Raw genomic sequence first — 27992 nt, 5'->3', positions numbered from 1 at the left:
TGTGTTTTTCCAAGGACAAAGGTCATGTCCCTTTCTTGGACAGGCTTTGCTCTGAGATAGAGGCTGGTTTTTCAGTTTCTGCCTTGCCACAGGCCTAACAGAAATGGAGCCAGATGACCAGGGACTGAGACCTCTGAAAAATGTGAGCCCAAAGTAAACTTTTCCTCTTGTAAGTTTTTTTTTTTAATACACAACAACAGTGGAATGCATTACAATCCTTATTACACATATAGAGCATAATTTTTTGTATCTCTGTATATAAAGTATGTTCACGCCAACTTATGCCATTATACATGTACTCTTTTTTTGCATTACAATTCTTTATTTAAAAAAATAAAGCCTTTTTTATTTATTTATATTTTTATGTGGTGCTGAGGATCGAACCCAGTGCCTCACACATGCTAGGCAAGCGCTCTGCCACTGAGCCACAACCCCGGCCCTACAATTCTTTTTTTTTTTTTTTTTTTTTTTTATTGTTGGTCGTTCAAAACATTACACAGTTCTTAATACATCATCTTTCACAGTTTGATTCAAGTGGGTTATGAACTCCCAACTTTACCCCGTATACAGATTGCTGTTTCACATCAGTTACCCTTCCATTGATTGACATATTGCCTTTCTAGTGTCTGATGTATTCTGCTGTCTGTCCTATTCTCTACTATCCCCCCTCCCCTCCCCTCCCCTCCCCTCCCCTTTTCTCATCCCTGTTTAATGTAAATCTTCTTCTCAAGCTCTTCGTCCTTACCCTGTCCTTGTTTACTCCCCTTATATCAAAGGGGTCATTTGGTATTTGTTTTTTAACGATTGACTAGCTTCACTTAGCATAATCTGCTCTAATGCCATCCATTTCCCTCCAAATTCTATGATTTTGTCGTTCCTTAATGCAGAGTAATACTCCATTGTGTATAAATGCCACATTTTTTTTATCCATTCATCTATTGAAGGGCATCTAGGCTGATTCCATAATCTTGCTATAGTGAATTGTGCTGCTATGAACATCGTTGTAGCAGTGTCTCTGTAACATGCTCTTATTAGGTCTTTAGGGAATAGACCGAGAAGGGGAATAGCTGGGTCAAATGGTGGTTCCATTCCCAGCTTTCCAAGAAATCTCCATACTGCTTTCCAAATTGGCTGTACCAATTTGCAGTCCCACCAGCAATGAACAAGAGTGCCCTTTTCCCCGCATCCTCTCCAGCACTTATTGTTGTTTGACTTCCTAATGGCTGCCAATCTTACTGGAGTGAGGTGGTATCTTAGGGTAGTTTTGATTTGCATTTCTCTAACTGCTAGCGATGGTGAGCATTTTTTCATGTACTTATTGATTGATTGTATGTCCTCCTCTGAGAACTGTCTGTTCAGGTCCTTGGCCCATTTATTGATTGGGTTATTTGTTATCTTATTGTCTAATTTTTTGAGTTCTTTGTATATTCTGGTTATTAGGGCTCTATCTGAAGTGTGTGGATTAAAGATTTGTTCCCAGGATGTAGGCTCCCTGTTTATCTCTCTTATTGTTTCTTTTGCTGAGAAAAAACTTTTTAGTTTGAGTAAGTCCCATTTGTTGATTCTAGTTGTTAACTCTTGCGCTATGGGTGTCCTATTGAGGAATTTGGGGCCCGATCCCACAGTATGTAGATCATAACCAACTTTTTCTTCTATCAGATGCCGTGTCTCTGATTTAATATCAAGCTCCTTAATCCATTTTGAGTTAACTTTTGTGCATGGCGAGAGATAGGGGTTCAGATTCATTTTGATGCAAATGGATTTCCAGTTTTCCCAGCACCATTTGTTGAAGATGCTATCCTTCCTCCATTGCATGCTTTTAGCCCCTTTATCAAATATAAGATAGTTGTAGTTTTGTGGATTGGTTTCTGTGTCCTCTATTCTGTACCATTGGTCCACCCGCCTGTTTTGGTACCAGTACCATGCTGTTTTTGTTACTATTGCTCTGTAGTATAGTTTGAAGTCTGGTATCGCTATACCGCCTGATTCACACTTCCTGCTTAGCATTGTTTTTGCTATTCTGGGTCTTTTATTATTCCATATGAATTTCATGATTCTTTTATCTATTTCTACAAGAAATTCCATTGGGATTTTGATTGGCATTGCATTGAACTTATAGAGAACTTTTGGTAATATCGCCATTTTGATGATGTTAGTTCTACCTATCCATGAGCAGGGTATATTTTTCCATCTTCTAAGGTCTTCTTCTATATCTTTCTTTAGGGTTCTATAATTTTCATTATATAAATCTTTCACCTCTTTTGTTAGGTTGATTCCCAAGTATTTTATTTTTGGGGGGGATATTGTGAATGGAGTAGTTGTCCTCATTTCCGTTTCAGAGGATTTGTCACTGATATACAGGAATGCCTTTGATTTATGCGTGTTGATCTTATATCCTGCCACTTTGCTGAATTCATTTATTAGCTCTAATAGCTTCTTTGTAGACCCTTTTGGGTCTGCTAGGTATAGGATCATATCATCTGCAAATAGTGATAATTTAAGTTCTTCTTTTCCTATTTTTATGCCTTTAATTTCTTTCGTCTGTCTAATTGCTCTGGCCAGTGTTTCGAGGACTATGTTGAACAGAAGTGGTGAGAGAGGGCATCCCTGTCTTGTACCAGATCTTAGAGGGAATGCCTTCAATTTTTCTCCATTCAGAATGATGCTGGCCTGTGGCTTATCGTAGATTGCTTTTACAATGTTGAGGTATGTTCCAGTTATCCCTAATTTTTCTAGAGTTTTGAACATAAAGGGATGCTGTACTTTGTCGAATGCTTTTTCTGCATCTATCGAGATGATCATATGGTTCTTATTTTTAAGTCTATTGATGTGGTGAATAACATTTATTGATTTCCGCATATTGAACCAGCCTTGCATCCCAGGGATGAATCCTACTTGATCATGATGTATAATTTTTTTGATATGTATTTGAATCCGATTCGCCAGAATTTTATTGAGGATTTTTGCGTCAAGGTTCATTAGAGATATTGGTCTGTAGTTTTCTTTCTTTGAAGTGTCTTTGTCTGGTTTCGGAATCAGGGTGATGTTGGCCTCGTAGAATGAATTTGGAAGTTCTCCCTCTTTTTCTATTTCCTGAAATAGCTTGAAAAGTATTGGTGTTAGTTCCTCTTTAAAGGTTTTGTAAAACTCTGCTGTATACCCATCCGGTCCTGGGCTTTTCTTAGTTGGTAATCTTTTGATGGTTTCTTCTATTTCCTCTATTGTTATTGGTCTGTTTAGGTTGTCTATATCCTCCTGACTCAATCTGGGCAGGTCATAAGACTTAAGGAATTTATCTATGCCTTCACTATCTTCTATTTTATTGGAGTATAAGGATTCAAAATAATTTCTGGTTATCTTCTGTATTTCTGAAGTGTCTGTTGTGATATTACCTTTTTCATCCCGTATGTTAGTAATCTGAGTTCTCTCTCTTCTTCTCTTCGTTAGCATGGCTAAGGGTCTGTCAATTTTATTTATTTTTTCAAAAAACCAACTTTTAGTCTTGTCAATTTTTTCAATTGTTTCTTTTGTTTCAATTTCATTTATTTCAGCTCTGATTTTAATTATTTCTTGCCTTCTACTTCTTTTGCTGTTGTTTTGCTCTTCTTTTTCTAGGATTTTGAGATGAAGTATGAGATCATTTATTTGTTGGTTTTTTCTTTTTTTGAGGAATGAACTCCAAGCAATGAATTTTCCTCTTAAAACTGCTTTCAATGTGTCCCATAGATTCCGATATGTTGTGTCTGTGTTTTCATTTAACTCTAGGAAGTTTTTAATTTCCTCCTTGATGTCTTCTAAAACCCATTGATCATTCAGCAACCTATTGTTCATTCTCCAAGTGATGCTTGATTTTTCCTTCATTCTTTTATCATTGATTTTCAGTTTTATTCCATTATGATCAGATAAGATGCATGGTATTATCTCTACTCCTTTATATTGTCTAAGAGTTGCCCTGTGACATAATATATGGTCTATTTTTGAGAAGGTTCCATGTGCTGCTGAGAAAAAAGTGTAACTACTTGATTTTGGGTGGTATAGTCTATATATGTCAATTAAGTCTAGGTTGTTAATTGTGTTATTGAGTTCTATAGTTTCTTTATTTAACTTTTGTTTGTAAGATCTGTCCAGTGGTGAGAGAGGTGTGTTGAAGTCTCCCATGATTATTGTATGGTGGTCTATTAGACTCTTGAACTTGAGGAGAGTTTGCTTGATGAACACAGTCGCACCATTATTTGGGGCATATATATTTATGATTGTTATGTCTTGTTGGTGTATGGTTCCCTTGAGCAGTATGAAGTGTCCTTCTTTATCCCTTTTGATTAACTTTGGCTTGAAATCTATTTTATTAGATATGAGTATGGACACTCCTGCTTGTTTCCGCATTCCATATGAGTGGTATGATTTTTCCCAACCTTTCACCTTCAGTCTATGAATATCTTTTTCTATCAGATGCGTCTCCTGTAGGCAGCATATTGTTGGTTCTTCTTTTGTGATCCATTCTACTAGCCTGTGTCTCTTAATTGGTGAATTTAAGCCATTAACATTTAGGGTTATTATTGAGATATGATTTGTTCTTCTAGCCATATTTGTTTATTGATGTTTCTAAACCTGATTTGTTATCCTCTTTGACTATTTTTCCCCCTTTACTGTCCTATTTCCTCTTCCTGTAATGTTTTGCCAAGGATTTTTTGAAGAGATGGTTTTCTAGCTGCGAATTCTTTTAACTTTTGTTTATCATGGAAGGTTTTAATTTCATCTTCTATCCTGAAGCTTAATTTCGCCGGATACACGATTCTTGGTTGGAACCCATTTTCTTTCAGTGTTTGAAATATGTTATTCCAGGATCTTCTAGCTTTCAAGGTCTGTGTTGAGAGATCAGCTGTTATCCTGATTGGTTTGCCCCTAAATGTAATCCGCTTTCTTTCTCTTGCAGCTTTTAAAATTCTCTCCTTATTCTGTATGTTGGACATCTTCATTATAATGTGTCTAGGTGTGGATCTCTTATGATTTTGCACATTCGGCGTCCTGTAGGCTTCTAGGATTTGTGATTCTGTCTCATTCTTCAAGTCTGGGAAGTTTTCTTGTATAATCTCACTGAATAGTCTGTTTATTCCTTTAGTTTGGAGCTCTGTGCCTTCCTGTATCCCAATGACTCTTAAATTTGGTCTTTTGATATTGTCCCATAATTCTTGGATGTTCTGCTCATGGTTTCTTAGCAGACTTGCTGAGCTGTCTATGTTCTTTTCCAGTTGAAATACTTTGTCTTCATTGTCTGATGTTCTCTCTTCTAAGTGATCTAATCTGCTGGTAGTATTCTCAATTGAGTTTTTAAGTTGGTTTAATGATTCCTGCATTTCTAGGATTTCAATTTGTTTGTTTTTTATTACCTCTATCTCCCTGTGAAATTGATCTTTTACTTCCTGGATTTGTTTGTCAATGTGATCTTTCATTGTCTGATTTTGCTGTCTCATGTCTTCCTTGAGACTCCAGATCATCTGAAGCATATATATCCTGTACTCTTTATCTGACATTCCGTCTGTTGCAGCTATTACCTCTTCTAAAGTTGAGTTGACCTGCATTGCTTGTGGTCCTTTCTTTCCTTGTCTTTTCATACTGCTCGCGTTTCTTTCTGCTTGGTGCAACTGTTGTGTTTTTGAAATTTACCTCCTATTTATTTATATTGCTCTTGTATAGTTGGGAAGTCTCCCTTGCAGGGCGGGTAGTGGCTGTGCTCCTCCCCTAATTAGGGTGGTCTGTCTACCACACTAATTGGTCGCAGGTCTGCCCCCACTGCAGGCACTGGTGGCTGTTCTGCTCTGACCCCACTCCAATTGTGGTAACGTAACTACCACGCCCTGGGGTCGTTGGTCCTGATCTGGATGTGGGTGGCAGCTCTGCTGTGCCCCCACTCCAATTGGTGTGACGTGTCTACCACGCTGGCAGACCTCTAGGCCGGTGGGTCGCAGTTCTGCACAGCCCCCACTCCCAATGGGGGTACCTGACTACCTCTCCAACGGGTCGCTGAGCCCCCTCCGGACCCGGGCGGCGACCCTGCTCCACCCCCACTCCAACCAGTGTGACGCGACTGCCTCAGTGTTACGTGTCCACCACGTTGGCAAGCTACCTGGCCTGTCTTGCCAGTGGGTCGCTGGTCCTATTCTAGGCGTGGGCGGCTTCTCTCTTCAGCCCCAGCTGCATTTGGGGTTTCATGATACCATGCCGGCGGGTCACTTGGCCTGCTCTGGGCGCAGGTGGAAGCTCCACTCTGCCCCCACAGCACCCAGCAGGACCCTGGCCGAGAAGCAGTCACCGCCGGTTCCCTAGCCTTGGGCCAAAGCAGCTTAGGTAGCAAGAACCCCGCCTTTCCTATCCAGATACACTCTCTCCGCTGGGAGCTGGCTCCAGCGAGTGACCCCCACGGTTCCCCAGCCCCAGGCCAAAACTGTCCCCCGGGAGTCAGAACCCAGTCGCCCCAAGCTCAGCGCACGCTCCACTCGGAGCTCGCCTTCACAGGCAGTCTCCGCAGATTCCTCAGACCTGGGCCCGGTTAGCCCCGGGAACCCAAGTCCCGGGAACCCAAGTCCCACTGCTCAGTGCCCGGCGCACGCCTTGCCAGGCACGAGCCTTCAAGAGTATTCTCCACAAGATCCCCAGTCCCGATTCTGAGCAAGAAATCTGTCTGCTAGACGCAGGCAAATACCAGCCTGAATTCACCTGTTCCGTAGCTGAATGAGCTGAGATCAGCAGAACAATGGGATGATTACATCATCTCTCCAAGATGGCGGCCGCCGTCCTCCGTGGTCAGACCGGTGACTGGAACCACCGCTTCTCTCCTCTGTCTCAAGCCGGAACTCCGCACCAAGCACTGCTGATGTATCACTGGCAGGAGCCCTCCGAATCCGTATCGCTGTTCTCCCTCTCCTCGCTGTTCTCCCGCTCCGGCACCCTGCCGATCCCAAGCGCGCGCCACAGACAACCAGCCGCGGAGCAATCAGGCTATGCGACCCTCCGTGCGGAGAAATGGAGCTCCCACTGCCGAACCTCGCACGATGGAAACCTGTCTATTAGATTCTGTAGCGCCTCAATTTCACTGGAAATTCCCAACAAGATATCCTTCAGCCGTTTCATATCTTCTTTCACTGGCTCAGTGATGCGGCGCACTGGGGTGATGCACTCCCTTCGCCGCCATCTTCTTCCAAACCCCTACAATTCTTAATACACATATATACAACAATTTTTCATATCTCTGTTTGTACATAAGGTATGTTGGCCCCAAATTCAAATCTTTAGTAGGTTGTTCTTGCTGGGTGCTTTGATCACATCGATAAAAAGCTGACTAACAGACACAAAACAGAACAATAAGATACAATGATGAACTAACAAAATTAAAATTATTTTCAGACATGTGATTATGTGTCTGGAAAATCGAAGATAATAAACTTAAATAATCAAATATAGTTAAATAATTCACTGAGTTTGTGAGTTAGTAAGGGAATAAAGGAAACAACAGCTCTCCTATGGTCCAGCAATGATATTGTAGAATCAATGAAAAAGTGATTTTTTTTTTCCTTTGTGAAGCTGGGAGTGGAACCCAGGGCCTCACACATGCTGTATTCTAGACTATATGGTGGAATCTTTAATTAAAAAAAATATATATATTGTTAGGTAGGCATACTGGTGCACACCTATTCCCAGTGATTTGGGGGTCTGAGAAAGGAGGATTGCAAGTTCTAGGATACCCTCAGCTAATTAGTGAGGGCCTAAGCAACTTAGTGAGATCTTGTCTCAAAATAAAAGTAAAAATGACTGGAGATATGATTCAGTGTTTACTTAACCCCTGGGTTTAATCCCCGGTAGAGAGAGAAGGGGGGGTAATAAAACCAACATTGGATGGATAAATAGGAAGAATTGATCTATAAAGTATGAATGAAAAATTGTTAGATTTGTGGAGGGGAACTTCATACCTGACACTATAAGCTAACAATGCTCGTATGGATTTAAAAAAAAATGTATAGCCAGGAATGTGATTCTGGTAGAATACTTGCCTAGTGGATAAGAAACCCTGAGTTTGATTCCTAGCATCACAAGAACAAAAAGTTAAATGTACAAGTGGGAGTCATAAAAGTATAAGCAAATATGTACATATATATTTTCTTTATAGAACCAGTATTTTCTTGAATAAAAGGCTCTTTTAAACCTAAAATATATGCTAAGTCAAAGGAATCATATGTAACTTAAAATCTAAGTGATAAATTGGGTGACAGTGTACATATTTTTGAGAAAAGATCAATATCCTTAACAAAGGAAAGCATAGAAAAGAACACAAAACAAGTTTTTACAGAGACTACAGTGCCTACAACCATGCCTGGCATAGAGTACAAACTTGTTTTGTGCTCTTTTTTTTTTTTTTTTTTCATGAATGGGGTATCTAGTCTGGAAGATAATGAATAAATGACAACAAATACAATGATTCAATAACAGTTCTATGACAAAAAGTAAAGCTGGGGAAGATGTAGTAGAAGCAGAAGGGCTGAGAGTCTGGACAAGGTAGTCAGGGGATGTAGCATTTTGACAGAAACCTGAAGAAAGTGAAGGTTAAGATGCAAACACACGGTTAACTGCTCCAGGAAACATTAGGTAGGGCCCAGAAAAGGAAAATGGTCAACATGGTTGGAGTTGCATGAAAAGAAGGAGAAAAAGCCCACGAGATAGTAAAGATCCAATTTTATATTATAAACTATTTCTGATAATTCATACTTAAATGTATTTTTTTTTCTTTTATGTGGTGCTGCAGTTTGTACCCAGGGGCTTGTACAAAGAACCCCCAGCCTATAAATTTAATTTCTAATGGCAGGCTTAGAACAGTCTATTAAGTGAGTTTACCAAATATAGTTTCTTATAGTTAGATGTGATGTTACATTGAATGTTGAGCTATTATTATAAGTAAAAGTTCCAATAAATAACCTTGCATATTAATTATTATTGTATTTAAGAAAAACATGCTTTGGATAGAGAAAACCAGTTTATTCCATCCATTTGCGATGCCCTCATTAATATCAACACAAAAATGTTTGGTCTCCACTAATGTTGTTTTTTGTGAATTCCATTCACTTTCTGGTTTTCCCATTCTGTGTGTGCATGTGTCAGTTTTTAGAAACATTTTAATAATTAAATAATAAGCATTATGCAACATTTCTGGAAACAATTCCCTTTAATTTAAGGCCAAAAAGAAGCAACAAGGGCTAGGGATGTGGCTCAAAGTGGTAGCATGCTCACCTGGCATGCCTGTTGCCCCGGGTTCCATCCTCAGCACCACATACAAAGATGTTGTGTCCGCCGAAAACTAAAATAAATAAATAAATAAATAAATAAATAAATAAATATTAGAATTCTCTCTCAATCTATCTCTCTCTCTCTCTTAAAAAAAAAAAAAGAAGAAGAAGCAACAATGTTCAATCAACCACCTGGCAGGGATGAGGCTTAACAACAGTCCTATTCATTCATTGTTCATTTATTTAGGAAGTTCCAAACTGATAGTAATATAGCTTGCCTGAATGGTCAGAAAACTAATCCAGAGTATTTTGAAATAAAGAGAACTGAAGTCATTTTGAACAATGAGAGTAACAAAGGATGTAGCCCAGACCCTTTAAGATTGGTATTTAGAAGGATAACTTTCATTTGAATGCATAAAATCCACTGTACAATTTAAGAATCTTATCAAGAAAAACAAACATGTTCTAAAAATAGTGGAAACATGTTACTTTAAAATGTTTCTTTCACAATACTTTTATTTGTATATCTTTATGTGATACTGAGGATTGAACCCAGTGCCTCACCCATGTTAGGTGAGTGCTCTACCACAACCCTAGCCCCAACATGTTATTTTTAAAGAAAAACAATTGTGATGTGAATAATTGCTTTTTGTTGAATGTGTTAGTCAGTTTTCCATCACTAAAATAAATGCCTGAGATCATCAACTTATAAAAAAGTAAAGGTTTATTTTATTCACAGTTTGGGAGGCTCTAGTCCTTGATCAATTGGATCGACTGTTTTGATACTGTGGTAAGCCCACACCTTGTGGAGGGGAGTGCAGGACAGAGCAAAACCACTCACCTGATGGCCAGGGAGCAAAAAAGAGAAAGAGGAAGTGGGTGAGGAGGTCCTACTATCCCTTCAAAGGCATGCCCTCAATGACCTGAAGAACTCCCACAAGGCCCCACTTCTGGAAGTTTCTCCCACTTCCTTTGGTCTGTGCCATACCATACACCAAGCCTTTACCGCATGGACCTTTGGGGAACACATTAAGATTCAAACTACAGTTCTAAATTTAGGAATTTAAGACCATATTTTTTTTAAACTTTGTTAATGAAGTATTTATTGATAAAAGAACAAAGAAAAGTAAGGAAAGTGAGGTTTTGTCAGCTGTTAAGTTTTCTTATAAAACTTGCACACAGATCTCTCTTTTTTATTTTCTTTTTTTAATTAATTTTTATTTGTTTTAATTAGTTATACATGACAGTAGAATGCACTTATATACTTTGATATATCATACATAGATGGGATATAATTTCTCATTTTTCTGAGTATACATATTGTAGAATCATATTATTCATACAGTCACATATATACATAGAGTAATAATGTCTGTTTCATTCTACTATCTTTCTTAACCCCACACCCCCTGCCTTCCCCTCCTTTCACTACCCTCTACCTAATCTAAGGTAATGCTATTCTTTTTTTTTTTTTTGCCTTTATACATGTACTTTGTTGTTGTTTTTTTTTTGCATTACAATTCTTAATACACATATATACCACAAATTTTGTATCTCTGTATATAAAGTATGTTGACACCCAATTCAAGTCTTTATACATATACTTTGTATAATGATGTCCCTCACATTCCACCATCCTTGTTAATCCTCTGTCCTCTCCCTTTCCCTCCTACCTCACTGCCTTATCTAGAATTCATCTAATACACCCATGCTCCCCCTCCCTACCCCACTATGAGTCAAACTCTTTATATTAGAGAAAACATTCGGAATTTGTTTTTTGGGGGATTGGCAAACTTCACTTAGCATTATCTTCTCCAATGCCATCCATTTACCTGCAAATGCCATGGTTTTGTTCTTTTTTATTGTTGAGTAAAATGCCATTGTGTATATAAGTTACATTTTTTTTATCCATTCATCCACTGAAGGGCATCTAGGTTGGCTCCACCATTTAGCTATTGTGAATTGGCACACAGATCTCTTTAAGTTGCTCCTGCTAATCCTAATCAGATAAGCTAAAAAGGACAGAAATATGTTCTCCTTTCAAATAGCTACAAAATAAAAAGATTGAATTCTACTTTCTGGATTACACTAAAAATAAAAACCTAAAAAATAAGAAATGTAATTCCAGGTGGCATCAAAAGGACATCTATAATTTTCAAAGAAAATGATTCTATATAGTACATTGTGATTCAGAAATAAATTGGGGGGATTGATCACTGTAATAACTAGAGTGATTAATTTTAGGTTGTTAGAATGAGAGAAATTTGTACTCTATGATTTGTTAGTATTAAGTTCATAGTTCTGTAAAAGTGGGCATCAGATTTGTGACATCAGCATTTATAAATAACATTGTTTCCAAGGGTTATCAAAATACAAATACATTATTTTTATATGGTTTCTAGAAAGTTAATTAAAAGTATTGGAAGAAAAGACTTATTTTATTAATTTGTGGTGAAAATGTGCTGTTAGGGGCTGGGATTGTGGCTCAGTGATAGAGCACTCTCCTAGCACAGGCAGGATCCGGGTTCAATCCTCAGCACCACATAAAAATAAAAGGCATTGTGTTGTGTCCATCTACACCAAAAAAATAAATATTAAAAAAAAGAAAAGAAAATGTGCTATTAACTAGTTTTTCCCAGTGTGTATTAGCAAATATTTGTAAGAGGTATTTTCCCCCAATATTATTTCTCTCAATATGAACTCACTACAATATTTTACATGTTTAATATAATTACAGGATTTATTATTAAGAAAAGGAGCCATATTAAATAAATGGTGTACAATGGCTATTTCTCATAACTATTATTTGAAAAAGGTGGATTGATCTTGATCTTTCACTGATATTGAGAAGTCTACATTGTAGATTAAATATTTCTCAAATTAGTTTTGTTGAATTTTACAGTCTGAATTTAGTTTGGACATACCTTTTTTTTTCTTTTTTAGTTGTAGGTGGACATAATACCTTTATTTTATTTTATTTATTTGTATGTTGTGCCAAGGATTGAACCCAGGGCCTCACACATGCTAGGCGAGTGAGTGCTCTACTGCTGAGCCACACTCTCAGCCCTGGACATAATCTTAAAAGTTTCTTTCTCACGAATCTTTCGATGTTGAGTAAGGCATACATTTATGGTGAAGGCCTTTCCACATTCCATACATTGATAAGAGTTTTTCTACAGTGTACACTCTCCAGTATTGAATCAGACATGCACTCTGACCAAAGGTTTTCCTATACTTCTCAGTTTGTGTACTTCTATTAAAGATTTGTCACTTTTAAAAATTCTATTTATTTACTTTTAAGGTTCTGGAGATTGAACCCACTGGCTATACCTGCAACCCTTTTTAATTTTTAATTTAAAAAAAGGATCTGTTCTAATTTGCCCAGGTTGGCCTCAAAAACTTGAAATTCTCCTGCCTCAGCCTCTCAACTGTGATGACAGGCATATAACACAAAGCCTGGTTAAAAAAAATTATTTGAAGAAGTGAGGGGAGCTGCTCTGAATGACCATGTCTTCCAGTCCTGAAGCACAAGGCTCCGACCAATCACTAATTTTCGTGGTGACTTGGGTGTTGTCACAGCTGGGATAGCAAGGTGGGTCTTCAGGAGTAGGCGTCACCTGCGGGAGTTGAGCCACACTCACCTATTCCTTTGTAATCCTACCCCTTGCCTCATTTGAATGGCTTCTTCCCAATTAAAGGGTTCAGCACGTGCTCCTCTCTCTCTTTCCACGGACACCTAAGGTCAGAGGAGCCATCACAAGACCCAAAGAAAAAGGTATTTCTCTGTCTCTGTGTGATTATTTCGTGCCAGCCCAGTTCACCTGGAGTGACCCTGAGTGTTTAGTCGTGGGACACCACTAAGGAGTTCTCCTTCGGGAGCTGTGAATGAATCATTGCTTTGAAGCCTGGACAGCAAGATACTTCTCCTGGGAATTTTTTTGGTGCCCAGAGAAATGCCCATTTGTAGATGACTCCTATTGATAAGAAGAATTCCGTGCTTGTTATGGAATTTACTAGTTCAAAAGCTTTGAATTAAAGTCCCAGCTGCCTGCAGGTAGAAGAGATGGACATAAATTGATAAACTCCAACTAAGTTATTTTTCTCAACTTTGTCCTGTTTATCTACAACTAAAAATATATTAAAAATAAAATAGAAATAACAAAAAATGATGAATAAGCATGTGAAAAGATGCTCAACCTCACCAGTCACAAAGGAAACACCAAATAAAAACACAATGTTGGGGGCTGGAGTGGTGGCTCAGTGGTAGAGTGCTTGCCTGGCATGTGGGAGAGACACTGGGTTTGATTCTCAGCACCTCATATAAATTTGTTAAAAAGTCTATTGACAACTTAAAATAAAAAACAAACACAATGATGTTACTGGGGGTTGAACTACTCAGGGGTGCTCTATCACCCAGCTACCAAGGATCACCCTGCCTGACAAGAACACAATGAATGTCATTTTACAACCTAGTTGGTGTCAAGTACAAAAAATAAGAATTCTGTCAGTATCAAGTGTTGGAGAGAACCTATATCAATAAATGCTTGGATACTACTGGTGATGTTAGGAATCAGTGAAAAAATTGGCACTTATGTGTACTATACATGCCAGTTCCCCTCCTCAATATACTCCTCCCATATTGTATATGGGCCCCAGGAGACAGACTTAAAAAGTATTCATAGAAACTAACAAAAACAAAATGGAATGATTCAAATGTCTATTGATAAGGAAATAAATCAGAATATTTCATGTGATGAAAATGAATGAACTACAGGTACGTAGAAAAATGAATGAATGCTAGAAGTAGGGATTGGGGTAGCTCAGTGGTAGAGAACTTGCCTAACATGTACAAGGCCTTGGGTGTGATCCCCAGCATGGCAAAAAAAAAAAAAAAAGATAGGAAGTATAGATGTCAAATCTCAGAAGTCTACATAGGCACCACAAAAAAATCATTATTATGATTTTTTTGTGGTGCCTAGAATCAAACCTAGGCCCTCACACATGCTAGGCAAGTGATCTACCACTGAGTCACATATCCAGCCCTATGATACAATTTTTATTTTTTTATTTTTTAAAAATATTTTTTAGTAATAGGTATATGCAATATCTTTATTTCATTTTTATGTGGTGCTGAGGATCGAACCCAGTGCCTACTTCATGGTAGCCCAAGTGCTCTATCTCTGAGCCACACCCCCAGCCCCCTATGATACAATTAAAAAAAATTTTTTTTGTAGTTGTAGATGAACAGAATGCCTTTATTTTATTTATTTCTATATGGTGCTAAGGATCAAACCCAGGGCCTCACACATGCTAGGCAAGTGCTCTGCCACTGAACCCCAGCCCTATGTTACAATTTTTACAACATTCAAAGAGAAGCAAGCCAGGAGTGGTGCTGCATGCCTATAATCCCAGCTGCTCAGGAGGCTGAGGCAGGATGATTGTAAGTTTGAGGACAGTCTGGACAACTAGAAAATAAAAGGACTGAGGGTGTAGTGGTAAGGAGAATTGTGATAGAACTCCACTGAATTCAACCCCTGACCACACATACTCTCTCTCTCTCTCTCACCCCCACACACACACACACCCACACACACAGGCAAGGGAAATATACAAATCAGAATTGCAGGTACCTCTGGAGAGAAGGAGAATGAGTCATTCGAACTGGGTTAAGTCTCAGTTGAGAAGTAGGTTCACAGATGGTGGTTATGTAACGATAATTTTAACTTAGGTAGATGTTAAGTAGTATTTTGTGTGTCATCAAGTTAGAGTAAATTCACAATAAAGAAAATAATTAACCATCTTTAAGCTTAACACTTGGACAGGAGTGTTAGAAGGGCATGTTAAAATGTCTGATATGGGACAGGGTGTGGGTGGAGCATGCCTGTAATCCCAGCAGCTTGGGAGGCTGAAGCAGGAGGATCATGAGTTCAAAGCCACCCTCAGCAAAAGTGAGGCACTAAGTAACTCAGTGAGGCCCTTTCTCTAAATAAAATACAAAAAAATAGGATTGCAGATGTGACTCAGTGGTCAAGTGCCCCTGAGTTCAATCCCTGGTACAAAAAAAAAAGAGTCTGGTATGGCCTATTTCAAATTCTGGATAGATGTCTAAACTTGTGCTGCCTCAGCCCCATCTACCAAAGCAAAAGGACTCAAGGAGGGGTTCAAGGAGTGAGCAAGAATGACAAGAGCTCTGCTGCCAACACTGTTCTCCTTGTATGCCCCTCTCCCCCGCCCCCATATCAGCATTGCTCTTCAGGACTCACTGTTACCTCCCTCCCTTCCTCCTTCCCTGACTGTCAGAGGTGGATGCAGCCTCCTTCTCCCATAGCAGACAAAGAACAAAGGGTCAGGCAAAGACCATGCCTCTCCACAAGCATTACTGGGGCAGGAGCCTTGGAGATGCAGCCAGCAGAGGCAGCTGGGCCTGTTGTGAGCAGAGGCTCAAGTGCAACACCATATAATCCCACGGATAAAGAAGACAACATCCATGAAGTGCCTACTGGATGCCAAATCCTGTGCACACACCTTTATTCGTTGATAGTGAACACATATTTATGATATGTCTGTTGTGTGCTGGGCACTTTTCTGAGTGGTGAGGACACAGGGAAGTCCCTGTTCTGGTAGAAGTCAAATCCAAAGGAGGACAGAGACTATGGGCTATAGGCCAGAAGGAATTAAAAAGTGAGTGCCAGGCAGAAAGATACAGGATTAACCTGGAGAAGACCATTCCAGGAGGGCTGTATAAACTTTGTCCTTAGGCTAAGCAGGAGGAACTGGCCTCAGAAATAGGATATGCATGCCCCAGAGAGGAAATTTGCTGGAACATGGGCAAGAGAGGGCCTCAGACAGATTGACCCAGGACATTGACTCTCCTTCCTGGCTTTCTTCTCATCTTAAGGATGACCTTGACACAAAAATCTCAGCCCAGCAAGCAGAGGAAGAAGAGTCCCCTGAAGTTGTCCTTGTATGAGCCCAGCATGTCCTCTGAGGTGGCCCTCCATACTGCTCAGTAGCAGCTCTACATGCAGACCCCCCCCCGCCCCGTGGTTAAAGAAAAAAATGATTCAGTGATACTTATTAAAGAATGGTAAGAAAGACTTTATTTAGGACCGATCTGGATAGGTACAGGGACCACAGAAATGGGATTCTACATTAGGTACAGAGATTGTGGATAATTGGTAATTTTTAAACAAGAAATAGGATGAAGGTTAGTGGGTGGAAATCACTAAGAGAAAACGGGCAAGGGAGAGATTCCAGCTGAAGGTAGGCCAGGATGATCAGATACCATCTGAGGCATGGGAGAAGCTGAGGATCCTAATCAGATACAGAGGGTGAGAAGTTATGGGGGAAAGGAGGGGCTTCTTGCTGAGCTGACTTAGCAGAGTTCTTGCTAAAACTGGAATTGACAAGGAAGTGCACAGACAGGCCTAAAAGAAGGTTCAGAGGCCCGAAAAAAAAGTTTGGCCAAGCAAAGGATCTTTGTCACCATCCATGCTGAGAGAGTGAGGCAGAGAATGGGTAAGGGCATTTCTTGCCTAGGTCATGCAGTTGGGAAGGGATGGTCCAGAACCTGGAATTATGCCACTGGGAGCTGAGGTTGGGCATGCACAGAGGCTGGTGAGTCCACTGCCCCAACTTCATCTGAGACAGGTTGTGGGAGAGTTGAGGTCCATAGCCTAGTCTGGTCAGAGCCACCCCAGGCCAGTCAGTCCTAAGGGTGGGGGTGAGGCTGCTGACGCCAGGAATAGGCAAACAAAGTCATTACTAGGTAATGCCTTCATTAGGAGGTCAGGCAAGGACACTACTGGGTAATGAGTTGCCCCCCTGCTGAGCCACTTGCCCCAGGACCGTTCCCATAGAACACCTCAGTAGACAGTGCCACTGGGAGGCCAGGGCAAGGTTGGAAGACTCAGTGGCTGTTCAGTTTCAAGGTGTGTCCTTGAATTTACTTCCGTGAGAATCCCCAGACCCTGCAATAAGTCTTGAGTTAGTCACTTCTCTCCAACCTCTTCTTTAAAGTAGGGGCCACATTTCTATGGCCATATCACCCTGAATGCACCTGATCTCATCTGAACTGGGAGCCACCTACAGCTTAGGGGTCCAGGAGGTGTGGTTTCCCAGAATTGACTACCCTGGTAGCTATTGTGACCAAGCACACTCTCAACAGCCTCTCACCTTTGCTGCCCTCACCACCTCCCTGCCAACATCGACTCCTGGGCTTTGACTCCTCTTGGGAAACTGAGACTAGGCAACAGGAGCCACCAGAGGTCTGTGTGAGGCCTCTGAACCCAGAATCCTTATGGTGGCCAGGTCCCTCAGGGCAGATCAGACATTGACTGTAGATAATTCCCTGAACCTCACTCCCCAATGGGCTCCCTATTGGGTTTCCCCACCACCTTCTGGAGATAGTCCAAGGCCCTATAACCTAGAGTCCCCTTCCAGCTTACCCATCAAGACTTCACCTGGCCCACAACCTCACCATACTGACTCTCAGAGCCAGTTCAGGACCTAGGGCTTAGCCAGCTTCACCTCCCCCTACTGTTTCACTTCCTACTTCACCCACAACCATATTGGCTTAAACTTGTCAGTCAGACACTAAAAGAACACACGGAAGAGGCTCTTCTTCATGGTATCTGGAAAGATGCAGGTATGGGGCGGGGGTTGTGTGTTCCGGATACTCCCCTGAGGACTGTGTAGCTACATTCCCACCCACTGATCCTCTCCCATCTCTGGCCAACTTGGTTCCTACAATTGCCCTCTCCTGGGATGCCACCAGAACCCTCTTCAACAAGCAAACTTGGTCTGGTTCTGCCGGCTGACTGCTCTCCTGGCTTCCAGCTGCCCTCAGGCTCTGGGAAATAAATCCTTCTGTCTTGATGGCTGCCAGAGTTTAACAGCAACAGAACGCAATAGTGACGACAGTTAAGTCACACGGAGAGATTGCCCCATCCAGATCCCTGCCAGAAGCCCTGGGGCTTTTTTCCTCCCCATTACCCCTGAATTGTTAATGAGTTAATAAGTGTCAAGGTTCCAAATCACCCACTCAGCCTGTGAGGGATGACCTGCCTGAATGCACAGAGCTGGAACCTAGGCCAGTTGGGACAGCTCCAGAGCAGGCCTCTGCACCTCCATCAGGCCTTGCCCTGCGCTAGGCCCAAGTCAGTCTCTCCATGCAGTGAGCTACTAGTGCATGCCCAGCTGTGAACAAGCCCAGGAGAAAACACTAGTAGGCCTTTCTCCCTTCCCACCCCATAACCCATCCAGCTCTGCCCTTGCTTCCCATCCCATCCTTTGTGAAGGGCAACACCTGTATTCTGACCAGTCTGTCTGGACGAGAACTGTGTGCTCTTTTTTCTTTCTTTTTTAAAAATATTTTTAATGGACCTTTATTTTTTTATATGTGGTTCTGAGAATCAAACCCAGTGCCTCACACATTCAAGGCAACCCCAGCCCCTGTGTGCACTCTTGATCACATTTTTTCACCTCCAGACACCCCAGCCCTGACATCATGGATGAAGCTTGGGCCAGGGCCCTCACCACTTAATTCTTGATCTTTACTGCATTTGAGATCAGGGGCTTAGGAGTTTGTGTCTGCTTGTCTGTTCATCCCTCACCAATATCTCTTCAGCCCTCCTCAGGATCAGTTGAGATGCATGGAAGCTTTCTCACACTCTACCCTTGCTCCTTCTTGCACAACCTAGGGCTCTGGGATCCTCTGCCACAAGTTACAGGCTCCACATCAGCACCTCCAACAAACCTCAACTTGAACTCAGTGCAAAGGCTTGGCTTTATATCTCAGCCTGTCTATAAATAATCATAGACAACAAAATCAAATTAGTCACCTATCTTTGCCCAGGCCTCTCCAACTTCACACATCTATATCTGCTAGTTGGCAACCTGGAGTCTCTCCCACACACTCTGCCATCTTCCTGGCCTCCTTGCCAACCCCTCCTAGGGACAGCAGGAATCTCCTTCCTTTTCATCAGTGCAAACTTGGTTCAGAAAGAAGAGTCAGCTCCTGGATCACACAGCCTGTCTCCAGCGGGCCTGGGGAAAGAATCAGGCTCTTTTGTCAGCAACATTTTAATTATTGGGGTTGGGGTGGGGGGTATGGCTAATGAGGCTCTAGGGATCAGCAGAACCAGAAGCTGGGGCAGGGGTGACTCAGCAGGAATGGCGGGAATCTGAGGGGTTGACAGAGTGCTAAATTCTCACCTCTCCTCTGCACCTTCCAAAGATACAGGCTGCAGTGAATGAGTGAATGCATTAGCTAAAGAGGACCCAGGTGACCCTGCCCAAGTGCAGGGTCAACACCCCTCCTCCCTCCCCCTCTACATACACTCAGGCACAGAGAAGCAGAGAGGCCAGAAAGTATACTCTGGGGACATAGGTTCCAGTGGTTGTCTGTCTTCCCTCCTAGCCCAGCCTGGATTCATACCAGGTCCTCCCTCCTCACAATTTGCTAGGGGAGGCCCCAAGGCCCAGAGCACTCAGAGTCCTAACTAGCCCCTGGGGGTGCAGTGAGAAAAACATGCTGAGTGGGAACACACTGCCCTCTAGAGGGGCCCACATTCCATTGCAACAGGCCCAGGCTGAGGGGCACTTGCAAAGGCACCCAGCTAGGAAAGAATAGGTGAAAGGGCTACAGGGGCAAGAAGCCAGCAAGGATAGCCAGGAGACCTCAGAGACAGGCTGAAGAGTTGGAAAGACTGTTCAGAACAAGTGGGAGAGGCTGGCCTGGACCCTTCCCTCAGTTCTTCTTCTTCTTCTTCTTCTTCTTCTTCTTCTTCTTCTTCTTCTTCTTTTTAATTTAATTTATTTTTTGGTTTTTGGCGGACACAACATCTTTGTTTGTATGTGGTGCTGAGGATTGAACCCGGGCCGCACGCATGACAGGCGAGCGCGCTACCGCTTGAGCCACATCCTCAGCCCCCCCCCCTTTTTTTTTTAAGTTATAGATGATCAGCATGTCTTTATTTTATTTGTTTATTTTTAGGTGGTGCTAAGGATCAAACTTAGTACCTCATATGTGCAAGACAAGCACTCTGCCACTGAGCTACAGCCCCGGCCCTTCCCTCAGTTCCTTATTTATTGTAAATAGGGAGAGGATCCCAACTTCATTCATTCATCCATTTGTTTCTTCATCCAACATTCAGCATGTGTAGCAACATGGAGGACCTCATCCTGGGTCAGACTCTGCCCAGGAGAAGATAATCCCTTTCTGGTTCCAGGACCCCACTATGGGACGTCAGAAAGTCATTTAAAAATAATTGTCTATGAGCTGTGTGCCATGGTGTGCACCTGTAGTCTCATCTACTCTGAAGGCTAAGGCACGAGGATTACTTGAATCCAGGAGTTGCCTGAGCAACATAGAATACACATGGCTTAAAAATAAGCAAACAAACACCAGCTGAAAAGTATGCTGTCCAGAGGTGGGGGTGGGGGTGTTGAGTTACCTGGCATGGGGTAGGCTTCCCTGCTTCCCTGCTCAAGAGGGATAAGTGGGAACTGCTAGGCAAATGGGGAACAGGGGCCTATGCACAGGCCCAAAAGGGCAAAGAAAGTTGGTTTAGAAGAGGTTAAAAAAGATATGACTAGGACACTGTATGAGATGGGCGGGGACTTCAGCAGCCTTAGTGAGGGCTGAGGCACATCTGGGAGCATGGAAGACCATGAAGAAGTTGAAAGGAGGGGTAGAAGATTGGCTGGAGATGCCCAAAACAAGGGCTATGTGTGGGTAGGGCACAGAATTCAGAGATAAGTGTGGTCTGGACTATGACGTGGAAGCAGGTAACCCTGAGCCAGTGAGGAGGGCATGGGGTCCATGAACAAAAACTCAGGTTTCCCCCAGCTGTGATGAGGGCAGTAACTTCCAATAGAATATGTGAGCTTGATTTCTGCTTCTGGTCTGGGGTTGCCTGGGCTTCTGCAGTGTCACCTCTACCCAGAAGCCAGCCCAAGCCTCATGTGGTAACCCACATCATCATAGTCCCTGCGGAAAAGTCCAGCACAATCATGCCCACTGGCACCACCTCCCCGCCACCCCGCCCCAAGGCTCCCTTGGAACCCCAGCCGTCCTGGGCCCAACTCTATGCGGGTTCCCCAGGCCCCAGGCCGTATCCCTAGAGATTTCTGTCATTCCCACAGCTGTCCCAGGAGCCCTCTCCACCGCTTGTCGCTGGGGCCCTGCGGTTGCTAGGCTGCACGCTGGGGCTCCCAGCCAGGCCTAGTGCTGGCAGTAGTGGTGGAGACAGCGTGCGGATGGCTGCAGAGTCCGGGCGTTCTTGGGCTCAGGCGCGCAACGCGTATGGCGCGAGTGAAGCGCTGAAACAAGGCGCTGGCCGCCGGCGGGACCCAGGGTCGCAGCCCAATGGGCCAGTCTCTGAAGTCGTTCGAGTCCCAGGCCGCCTGGCTCGTTTGCGCGGCCAGCTCCGAGCCCAAGCTGCGGCACGGGCCGAGGCACCGCGACTACTACGGCTGGTGGAGCGCGCTGGGGCCGGGGCTGCGGGGACCGGAGCCGGAGCCGGGGGGACTGGCGAGAGGATCGAAGCGCGCAGCAGTGGTTCAGTGTGTTCCGTGTGCGGGGAGCCGCGCGGTGGGGCCACCTACCCGGCCGGCGTCCTTGAAGTGAGCGAGCGGCGGCTGCAGGAGGGCCTGGCGGCAGTGCGGGCGGAGCTGAGTACCGGGCTGGAGGCGCTGCGCGCTGAGCTTCGGGCGGAGCTGGACGCCCTGCGAGCGCTGCTGCCGCCGCCACGGTCACCACCACCCGCCCGCCGCGAGCCCCGTGCTGTCCCGCGGGCAGGATCCCGAGCCCCAGCCCTGCTGCGGGCGCTAGGCACTGTGAACGCCTTGGTTGTGGCTTCCAGGCCGACCAACGACTTCCCCGATGGCGCTGCGGAAGACCGAATTCCTGCCCGAAAGAACCACAAGAAAACTCCCGCGCAGCCAGCGGCCCCTCAAGGTGGCGGAGATTGAGGGCGTCCGCACCTGAGGGCGGCCCAGGGAAGTGCAGGAATCGCCTCTAGCCGAAGGAGGCCAAGGTAGAGATCTGATCTCCTCTTGGAGTGTATTTCTTAGCGAGAAGAGTCCGCAAGCAACCAATAACCGCCAACGAATGCGGTTATTTGGAGGGTGGGCGGCGGAGGGTAGGGACTGCCCAGGATCATAGTCTGCAAAGGGTGGATAGCTCCGGATAATCACCGCTGCGGACAATCACCGCTGCGGACAGTCTGGACTGGAAAGGGCTGGTAGACCCCTTTGGGCCTTAAAGTAGGGGAAGGGGGCTGGGGGCGTAGCTCAGTGGTAGAGTGCTTGTTTAATATGTGCAAGGTCCTGGGATCGATCCCCAGCACATAGAAAGAATAATAATAAGAAGAAAGTGGGCGAGGGGCGGGGGATGCAGGGGAAGGATCTGGGCCAGGGTATGTCAGCCTCCAGAGGGGCAACCAGAAACCCTGGAGTCTACAACCTAACTTCCCTACCTGCAGGGGAGGAGACTGCATATTCTTTTTCTTTAAACGTCTTAGGGAGAAGGCAGAGCCTCCATGCACTGAAATAGAGTCCCCTACACACACCACTATGCAATAGACTCCAAGGACACCTGGATGGTTAAGACATTGTGACCTGGACAGTACCACTGAGAAAAATGTACTATTTATCTGTCATTTATCATTTATCTATCTATCATCTATTTCCTCCACATTCCCACATATCAACTGGACAGCATCCTGACTCTGGCTAGCCTTGCTCCACTAACAACCAGGCCCTGTCTTACTGGATAGCATCACTTGGATAATCTCATCCAGTCAGTATCGCTTGGACTCAGCTTTGCTTTGGACAGAGACACCAAGGACACTTACCCCTCACTTAGTCTAGCCACAGTTGCCTGGACACTATTGTCTCTCTAGAAAATGTCACCCTACAATCAAGACTCCATAGTCTAACTTTAGAGAGTGTCACCAGTGTGAGGCTTCATGGTGGCCAGACAACTCTTTACTAGTTTTTATGTCACCAGGATCCACCAAACCATTCCAGCTACAGCAGAACCTGGAACCAGCAATTTCTTACCTACTGGTCTTGGGAAACCTCAGCTGGGGTTATCATTTAACTGGGTACAGTGTTCTCAGGTTGATCACCCAGATTGAATTTTAATAAAATGTGTAATCTTGGCTAAAAGTGGCATTTCTAAGATGTGCTAACTTTTCATATAGGAAATGTAGACTGGGAGTGGAGACCCCTTCTCTCTGAGAGGGATCTGGGGATCAGTCTGGGGTTCTACAAGAGGATACTGAGACTGGCTGTGGTGGGGTAGGGAGAGGTCACTCAGTGATCTCCCAGTTGTATGGATAGATCCTCTGAGGCCTCAGTGGGGTTAGGGCAGGAGTCCCATGGAGGGAGGCAGCTCACCTTAGGTCTCCCCACTCCATTCACATTAGGCCAGAGTCACTGTGCATTGTTTATTGTGAGAGGGAAGTCATACTTGAATTCTAGGGGTCCTGCCAGACCACCAGGCTGAGCCCCAGGACCAGCAGAGCCCTGTGAACACCAGCCAGGATGGGGGATCCTGGTGGAGCTGCTGCTCGAATAGAGGCTTTGGGGGAGGCCAAGATGCTGCGCCCTCCAAGAGGTTGCAGAGGGCGGAAATTATCCGTGAGTGGTTCAGGGTGCAAGCCCAGCATCCCAGCCTGGGGCACAGTCTGGAACTGGGCTACCTGAGTGTTCAGGGGGAAAAAAGATGGGTTAAGATGGGGTGGGAGTAGGGCAAGCAGGGGAGGGTTGAAGCCATCGGAAGTAGGCAACCTGGCCCAGGGTAGGGGCAGTGACCCCACCTGCACACGTCCAATAGGTACAGCATTCTCGAAGACCGTCCAGAGCACAGAAGGCTCACAGCCGGGCGTAGTCAGTGACCCAGAGTAGCGATAGTATCGCAAAAGCCCCAAGGGGCTTGGCAACAGTGAGGACAATGGAAAGGTGGATGTCATATTCACTGAGACACCTGGGAAGGTGAGGGGAGGATAGATTGGAACCTCCCTCCCTGATCCCTACCCTCACCACCCCAGCAAATTCTAGCCCAGATGTGACCCCAGCAGCTCCTCACCAGGTATAGACACATTTTTCAAGCCCAACACAATAGCAGAGAAGTTGGCATTGTCCTGGTCCTGCTCCTGGGGAGGGATCCCAGTGTGAGTGGCCCTGACTGGAAGGTATACAAAGGTAGGAACTCTGAAAGTAGTGGGGAGACTCTATGGGAAGTTCCCAGTGGTAATGGGGGTCTGAGGAATCTGCTAGGGAGAGGGCCCGTGGGAGGTGACAGTCTACAAATCCACAACATCCCATTGGCCCTGTCCTTCCCCAGAATCCTTAAAATTCTACAAACTTTATAGATCTCTGAACCATTTCTTACTCCAAAGGCCCACCCTGCCGGCTCCACACCCCTTGAAACTCCCCTTTCTGGGAAAGCACATGGAGCCTCATAGTTCTTCCCTTACCGCCAACAGCACTGCCAGCACTGCGAGACCATCAGGGTGACGTCGTGCCTCCTCCATGCTCTGGTACTTTTTATTTATGTGGACAATGTGCATCTGGGGAGGCAGAGACCACAGGAAGTACCCAGCTTCCCTCTCCCTCCATGTTCCTCTGACCTCTGTGGGGCACTCCTGTCACCCTACCCCATGCCTGACCCACCTCCATGGAGTAGCGCTGTCCATCCAGGCTGTGCTCTGAGCCAGTATGCCCTGGGGCCCCCCAGTGAAAGTGCAGCTGAAGAGCTCGGTAGGCAGGTGGTGGCAGCCCAGCTCCCCAAATCTCCAGGCCATTCTGCAGACCAGTGTCCATGTGGAGTAGCACTGAGGGTGAGGGAGCATATGACACTCTTTCCAGCTAACTCACCACCACCTGCAGTAGAAATTCCTCACCAGCTCAACGGGGAGAGGGCTGCCCTCCTGAGGTAGGCACAAGGGCTCCCAGCTATGTGTGGTTATGACTACTGTCCAGGTAGAAGACCCTGGGAGGAATTGTATCTTCTAGATGTGTCCTGAATCCCTGTCCTCAGGGCCTGTGGCTGGCTGCAATTTTTCCAGAAGGTCCTGATATCTATGGGGATTATGCTGGTCAGTGTGTGTGGAATTTCCTCTGCAATGGAGATTCTTATTTTTATACAGGTGTTCCCATCCTTGTTTAGAGCTTTTTAGCCCAGTTGTAGGGGTCAATGACTTTTGTGGAAGTTTTATATGGTGGTTCAGCTCCCATGTGTGAGTCCTGATCCTCATGTATTCACTGCAAGTTCCCTTCTGCTTTGTGGGGTTCCTGACCTTTCTGTGGGAGTTCTGACTCTAGGGTGCTGACCTGTATGACCATCATTCTCCAAGGACCAAGGGCCTGGAGGTGCCAAGTTGTAGCCTTGAAAGATGAAGGGCTGAAGAGTAGAGTCCTTCTGAACCAGGTGAAGGTCGATGTTGATGGGTGACTGGGTTGGGCCTCCACAAGCAGGGGCTAACTCCTTCCAGTGAGTGGGGCCTAAGGGAACAAGGTCTAGGGTCCATAGGGTAGATCAAGGAGGTAGTCTGGGGTGGAGAGGAGGGTGGACCCCATATACCCAGAGAATAGCCCAACTTCAGGAAACTCCTTTCTGCTCCCTCCATGCACCTAGAAATGTCACAGCATCCCTTTCCCCCCATCCTGCACCTGACCTAGCCACCAAGTCTGCAGGCAAATTGCCCCACAGAGAGGGTGAATGGAATCTACTACATGGTTGCATACCCACAATGGGGACCTCCACTACATGCACACAGTTGAGCTGGCCACACTGACAGGCTCACAGACTGACTGATATGAGCAGGCCTGGGATCACAGCAGACCCAGACATATATACAGAGGAATAGTCACATGCAAGCTGTCTGGTGTCCAGTTACTTGGACACAGAACATAGGAGCCTGCAGAGAACACAGAAGCATAATATGCAGTCTGTCTCTTGATCACCCTTGCATCACTCTTGGCTCCAAGGCACAGACCAGTTCCACACAGCTCATGCAAAACTTTCCTCACCACACTTTGGGTCCTGGGAGTCGTAGCACCAGGTACCTGCAGATAGTAAGCAGGGGATTGAGCTGAGAGACCTCTACAAACCCCCATCCCAACTGGGCACAGGAATGGAGAATGGGACTTGGGCCAGGAGAAACCTCCCAAGCTCCCTCACCTCAAACTACTGGCAGTACCAAAAAGGAAGTGGAGAGTGGCGGGATTGGACAGATAGGGACACTAGATGGGCAGAGTCCTGGCGCTCACCCTCTGAATATGCCGGCACCATCTGCTGCACCGCGAGGAAGAGGAGCACACAGCCCAGCGCCTGCATGGTGGGGAGGCGATTGCAGCTCGAAAAAACTAAGTGGAAGAGAACCTTGGAGCAAGGCTTCAGGTGAGGCTGCTATATATTCATTAGTGGGATAGGCTAGGGGCGTGGCTAAATCCTGTAGGCTAGTGGGGACAGGGCAGCAACGGAGAAGGTCGGAGGGGGCGGAGCCCAGTCAAGGCCACCAAGAAGGCAGGGCTCCAAAATCACCAGGCACACGCCTTGATCCCAGGGCTTCAGCAGCATGCCAGCATAATGGCTGACATTAATAGCGCAGGGAGATTATGTGCCCTATTATTCCCATAAACAAGATGAAACGGGACGCTGGGGACTAGAAGTGACAAGTCAAAGCCATCAGCAAGGAAGTTAGTTGTTCAAAGGATGAGGACATCTTGGATCCCAGCGCCAGTGACTTGGGAGGCCAGGATGGGAGAGGGACCTGAGAGGACGTTTCTTGCTTTACAGCAGGCCTGGGACCTCCAACCCACCCCCAAATCACAGCCTCTTCCCTACCTATGCCCCTCTTTCCAAGGACTACCCTACCAGAGTGTATCAGGGAAGCTTCAGCCCGGCCCCTTGCCCTCAAGATTTGGCAGCAGCTCCACAGATTACAGTTCACTCTCCTGGAAAATGATTCGTCTGCTTCTGGTGCGGTTCCGAATACTTGTGTGAGTGAAACTGGGCTAGCGCATTAAGCGCACATGAGATGGGGTGGAGGGACACCCTCTGTACCTGGCGCCTCCTTCCAATCGCCAGTGGGTCAGGCGCTTGCAGCAGCGGAGTGGGGAAGGGGGCACTGTCCGTGGTGCTGAGACAGGGCCATTTAGCCTTCCTACTTCTCCAGCTCTAGCAGATGTGTTCAGGAATGAGAAATGAAGAAATGGAGATACCACCTCTATCAAGAGACTTACCAGTTCCTTCTTGACCCTCAATACCAGCGTGCTAGGTCTGCAGTGCCCCCATCGGGGGGCACCTGCTGACACCTCCTGGGCCCAGAAGGAGTCTAGATTATAAGGGTGAGCTTGGATGAACCCAGGGTTCTCACCCTGAGTCTTGTTTTCAAAGGATACTTGGAGAACATAAGTTAAAGTTCTTAGTACCAGACCCTGCCCCTGGTTCTCACAAATAACAGCTCTCCCAAACTTTTCTGCAAGTGTTCCAAAGCCCCAACTCTGCTAAGCTCCACATCTTCCTGCTGCCCGCCCCCGCCCCCCAGCTCTTCTGAGTCATCTTCTTGCCAGCTGAGTGAGCCCCAGCAGGGCACCTAGTCCAAGTCTCACCGGGCCCTGCCCCAGTTCCTAGAAGCAGACCTCCAGTACTCACTGGAAAAGTAAGCAGTTTGTCTAACCCATTTTACTCCAGAAGAGTTCCAG

General features: G+C 45.0%; 2 protein-coding genes and 1 long non-coding RNA gene across 4 annotated transcripts; 2 read left to right on the top strand and 1 right to left on the bottom strand.

The window, feature by feature from the left end:
- On the top strand, positions 1-9530 carry LOC144375147 (uncharacterized). The gene is made up of 2 exons (XR_013434580.1): positions 1-142; positions 6726-9530. It is a non-coding gene; the product is annotated as an uncharacterized LOC144375147 (long non-coding RNA).
- Positions 9531-20697: 11167 nt separating this feature from the next.
- Positions 20698-23447, top strand: Fam246c (family with sequence similarity 246 member C). The gene is made up of 2 exons (XM_021732625.3): positions 20698-22312; positions 22799-23447. The coding sequence occupies exon 1, from the start codon at positions 21534-21536 to the stop codon at positions 22245-22247; it is 714 nt and encodes a 237-aa protein (XP_021588300.1). The 5' UTR covers positions 20698-21533; the 3' UTR covers positions 22248-22312; positions 22799-23447.
- Positions 23448-23714: 267 nt separating this feature from the next.
- LOC101973849 (carbonic anhydrase 15) lies at positions 23715-26688 on the bottom strand. Of its 2 annotated transcripts, XM_078038777.1 has the most exons (8): positions 26556-26688; positions 26316-26351; positions 25617-25787; positions 24957-25117; positions 24761-24853; positions 24370-24436; positions 24101-24267; positions 23715-23983 (listed from the first exon to the last, which is right to left on the bottom strand). In XM_078038777.1, the coding sequence occupies exons 1-8, from the start codon at positions 26620-26622 to the stop codon at positions 23759-23761; spliced, it is 987 nt and encodes a 328-aa protein (XP_077894903.1). In that variant the 5' UTR covers positions 26623-26688; the 3' UTR covers positions 23715-23758. The 2 variants fall into 2 exon arrangements, with proteins under 2 accessions (XP_077894903.1, XP_077894904.1); XM_078038778.1 differs by lacking the exon at positions 26316-26351 and having other exon boundaries at positions 26556-26679.
- Between the last annotated feature and the right edge of the window lie 1304 nt (positions 26689-27992).

Source organism: Ictidomys tridecemlineatus, chromosome 2, assembly GCF_052094955.1.
Source record: "Ictidomys tridecemlineatus isolate mIctTri1 chromosome 2, mIctTri1.hap1, whole genome shotgun sequence".
In the NCBI taxonomy this organism is placed as follows: Eukaryota; Metazoa; Chordata; class Mammalia; order Rodentia; family Sciuridae; genus Ictidomys; species Ictidomys tridecemlineatus.
Note: the sequence above shows the minus strand (reverse complement) of the source record. Positions and strands in the feature narration are given on the sequence as shown.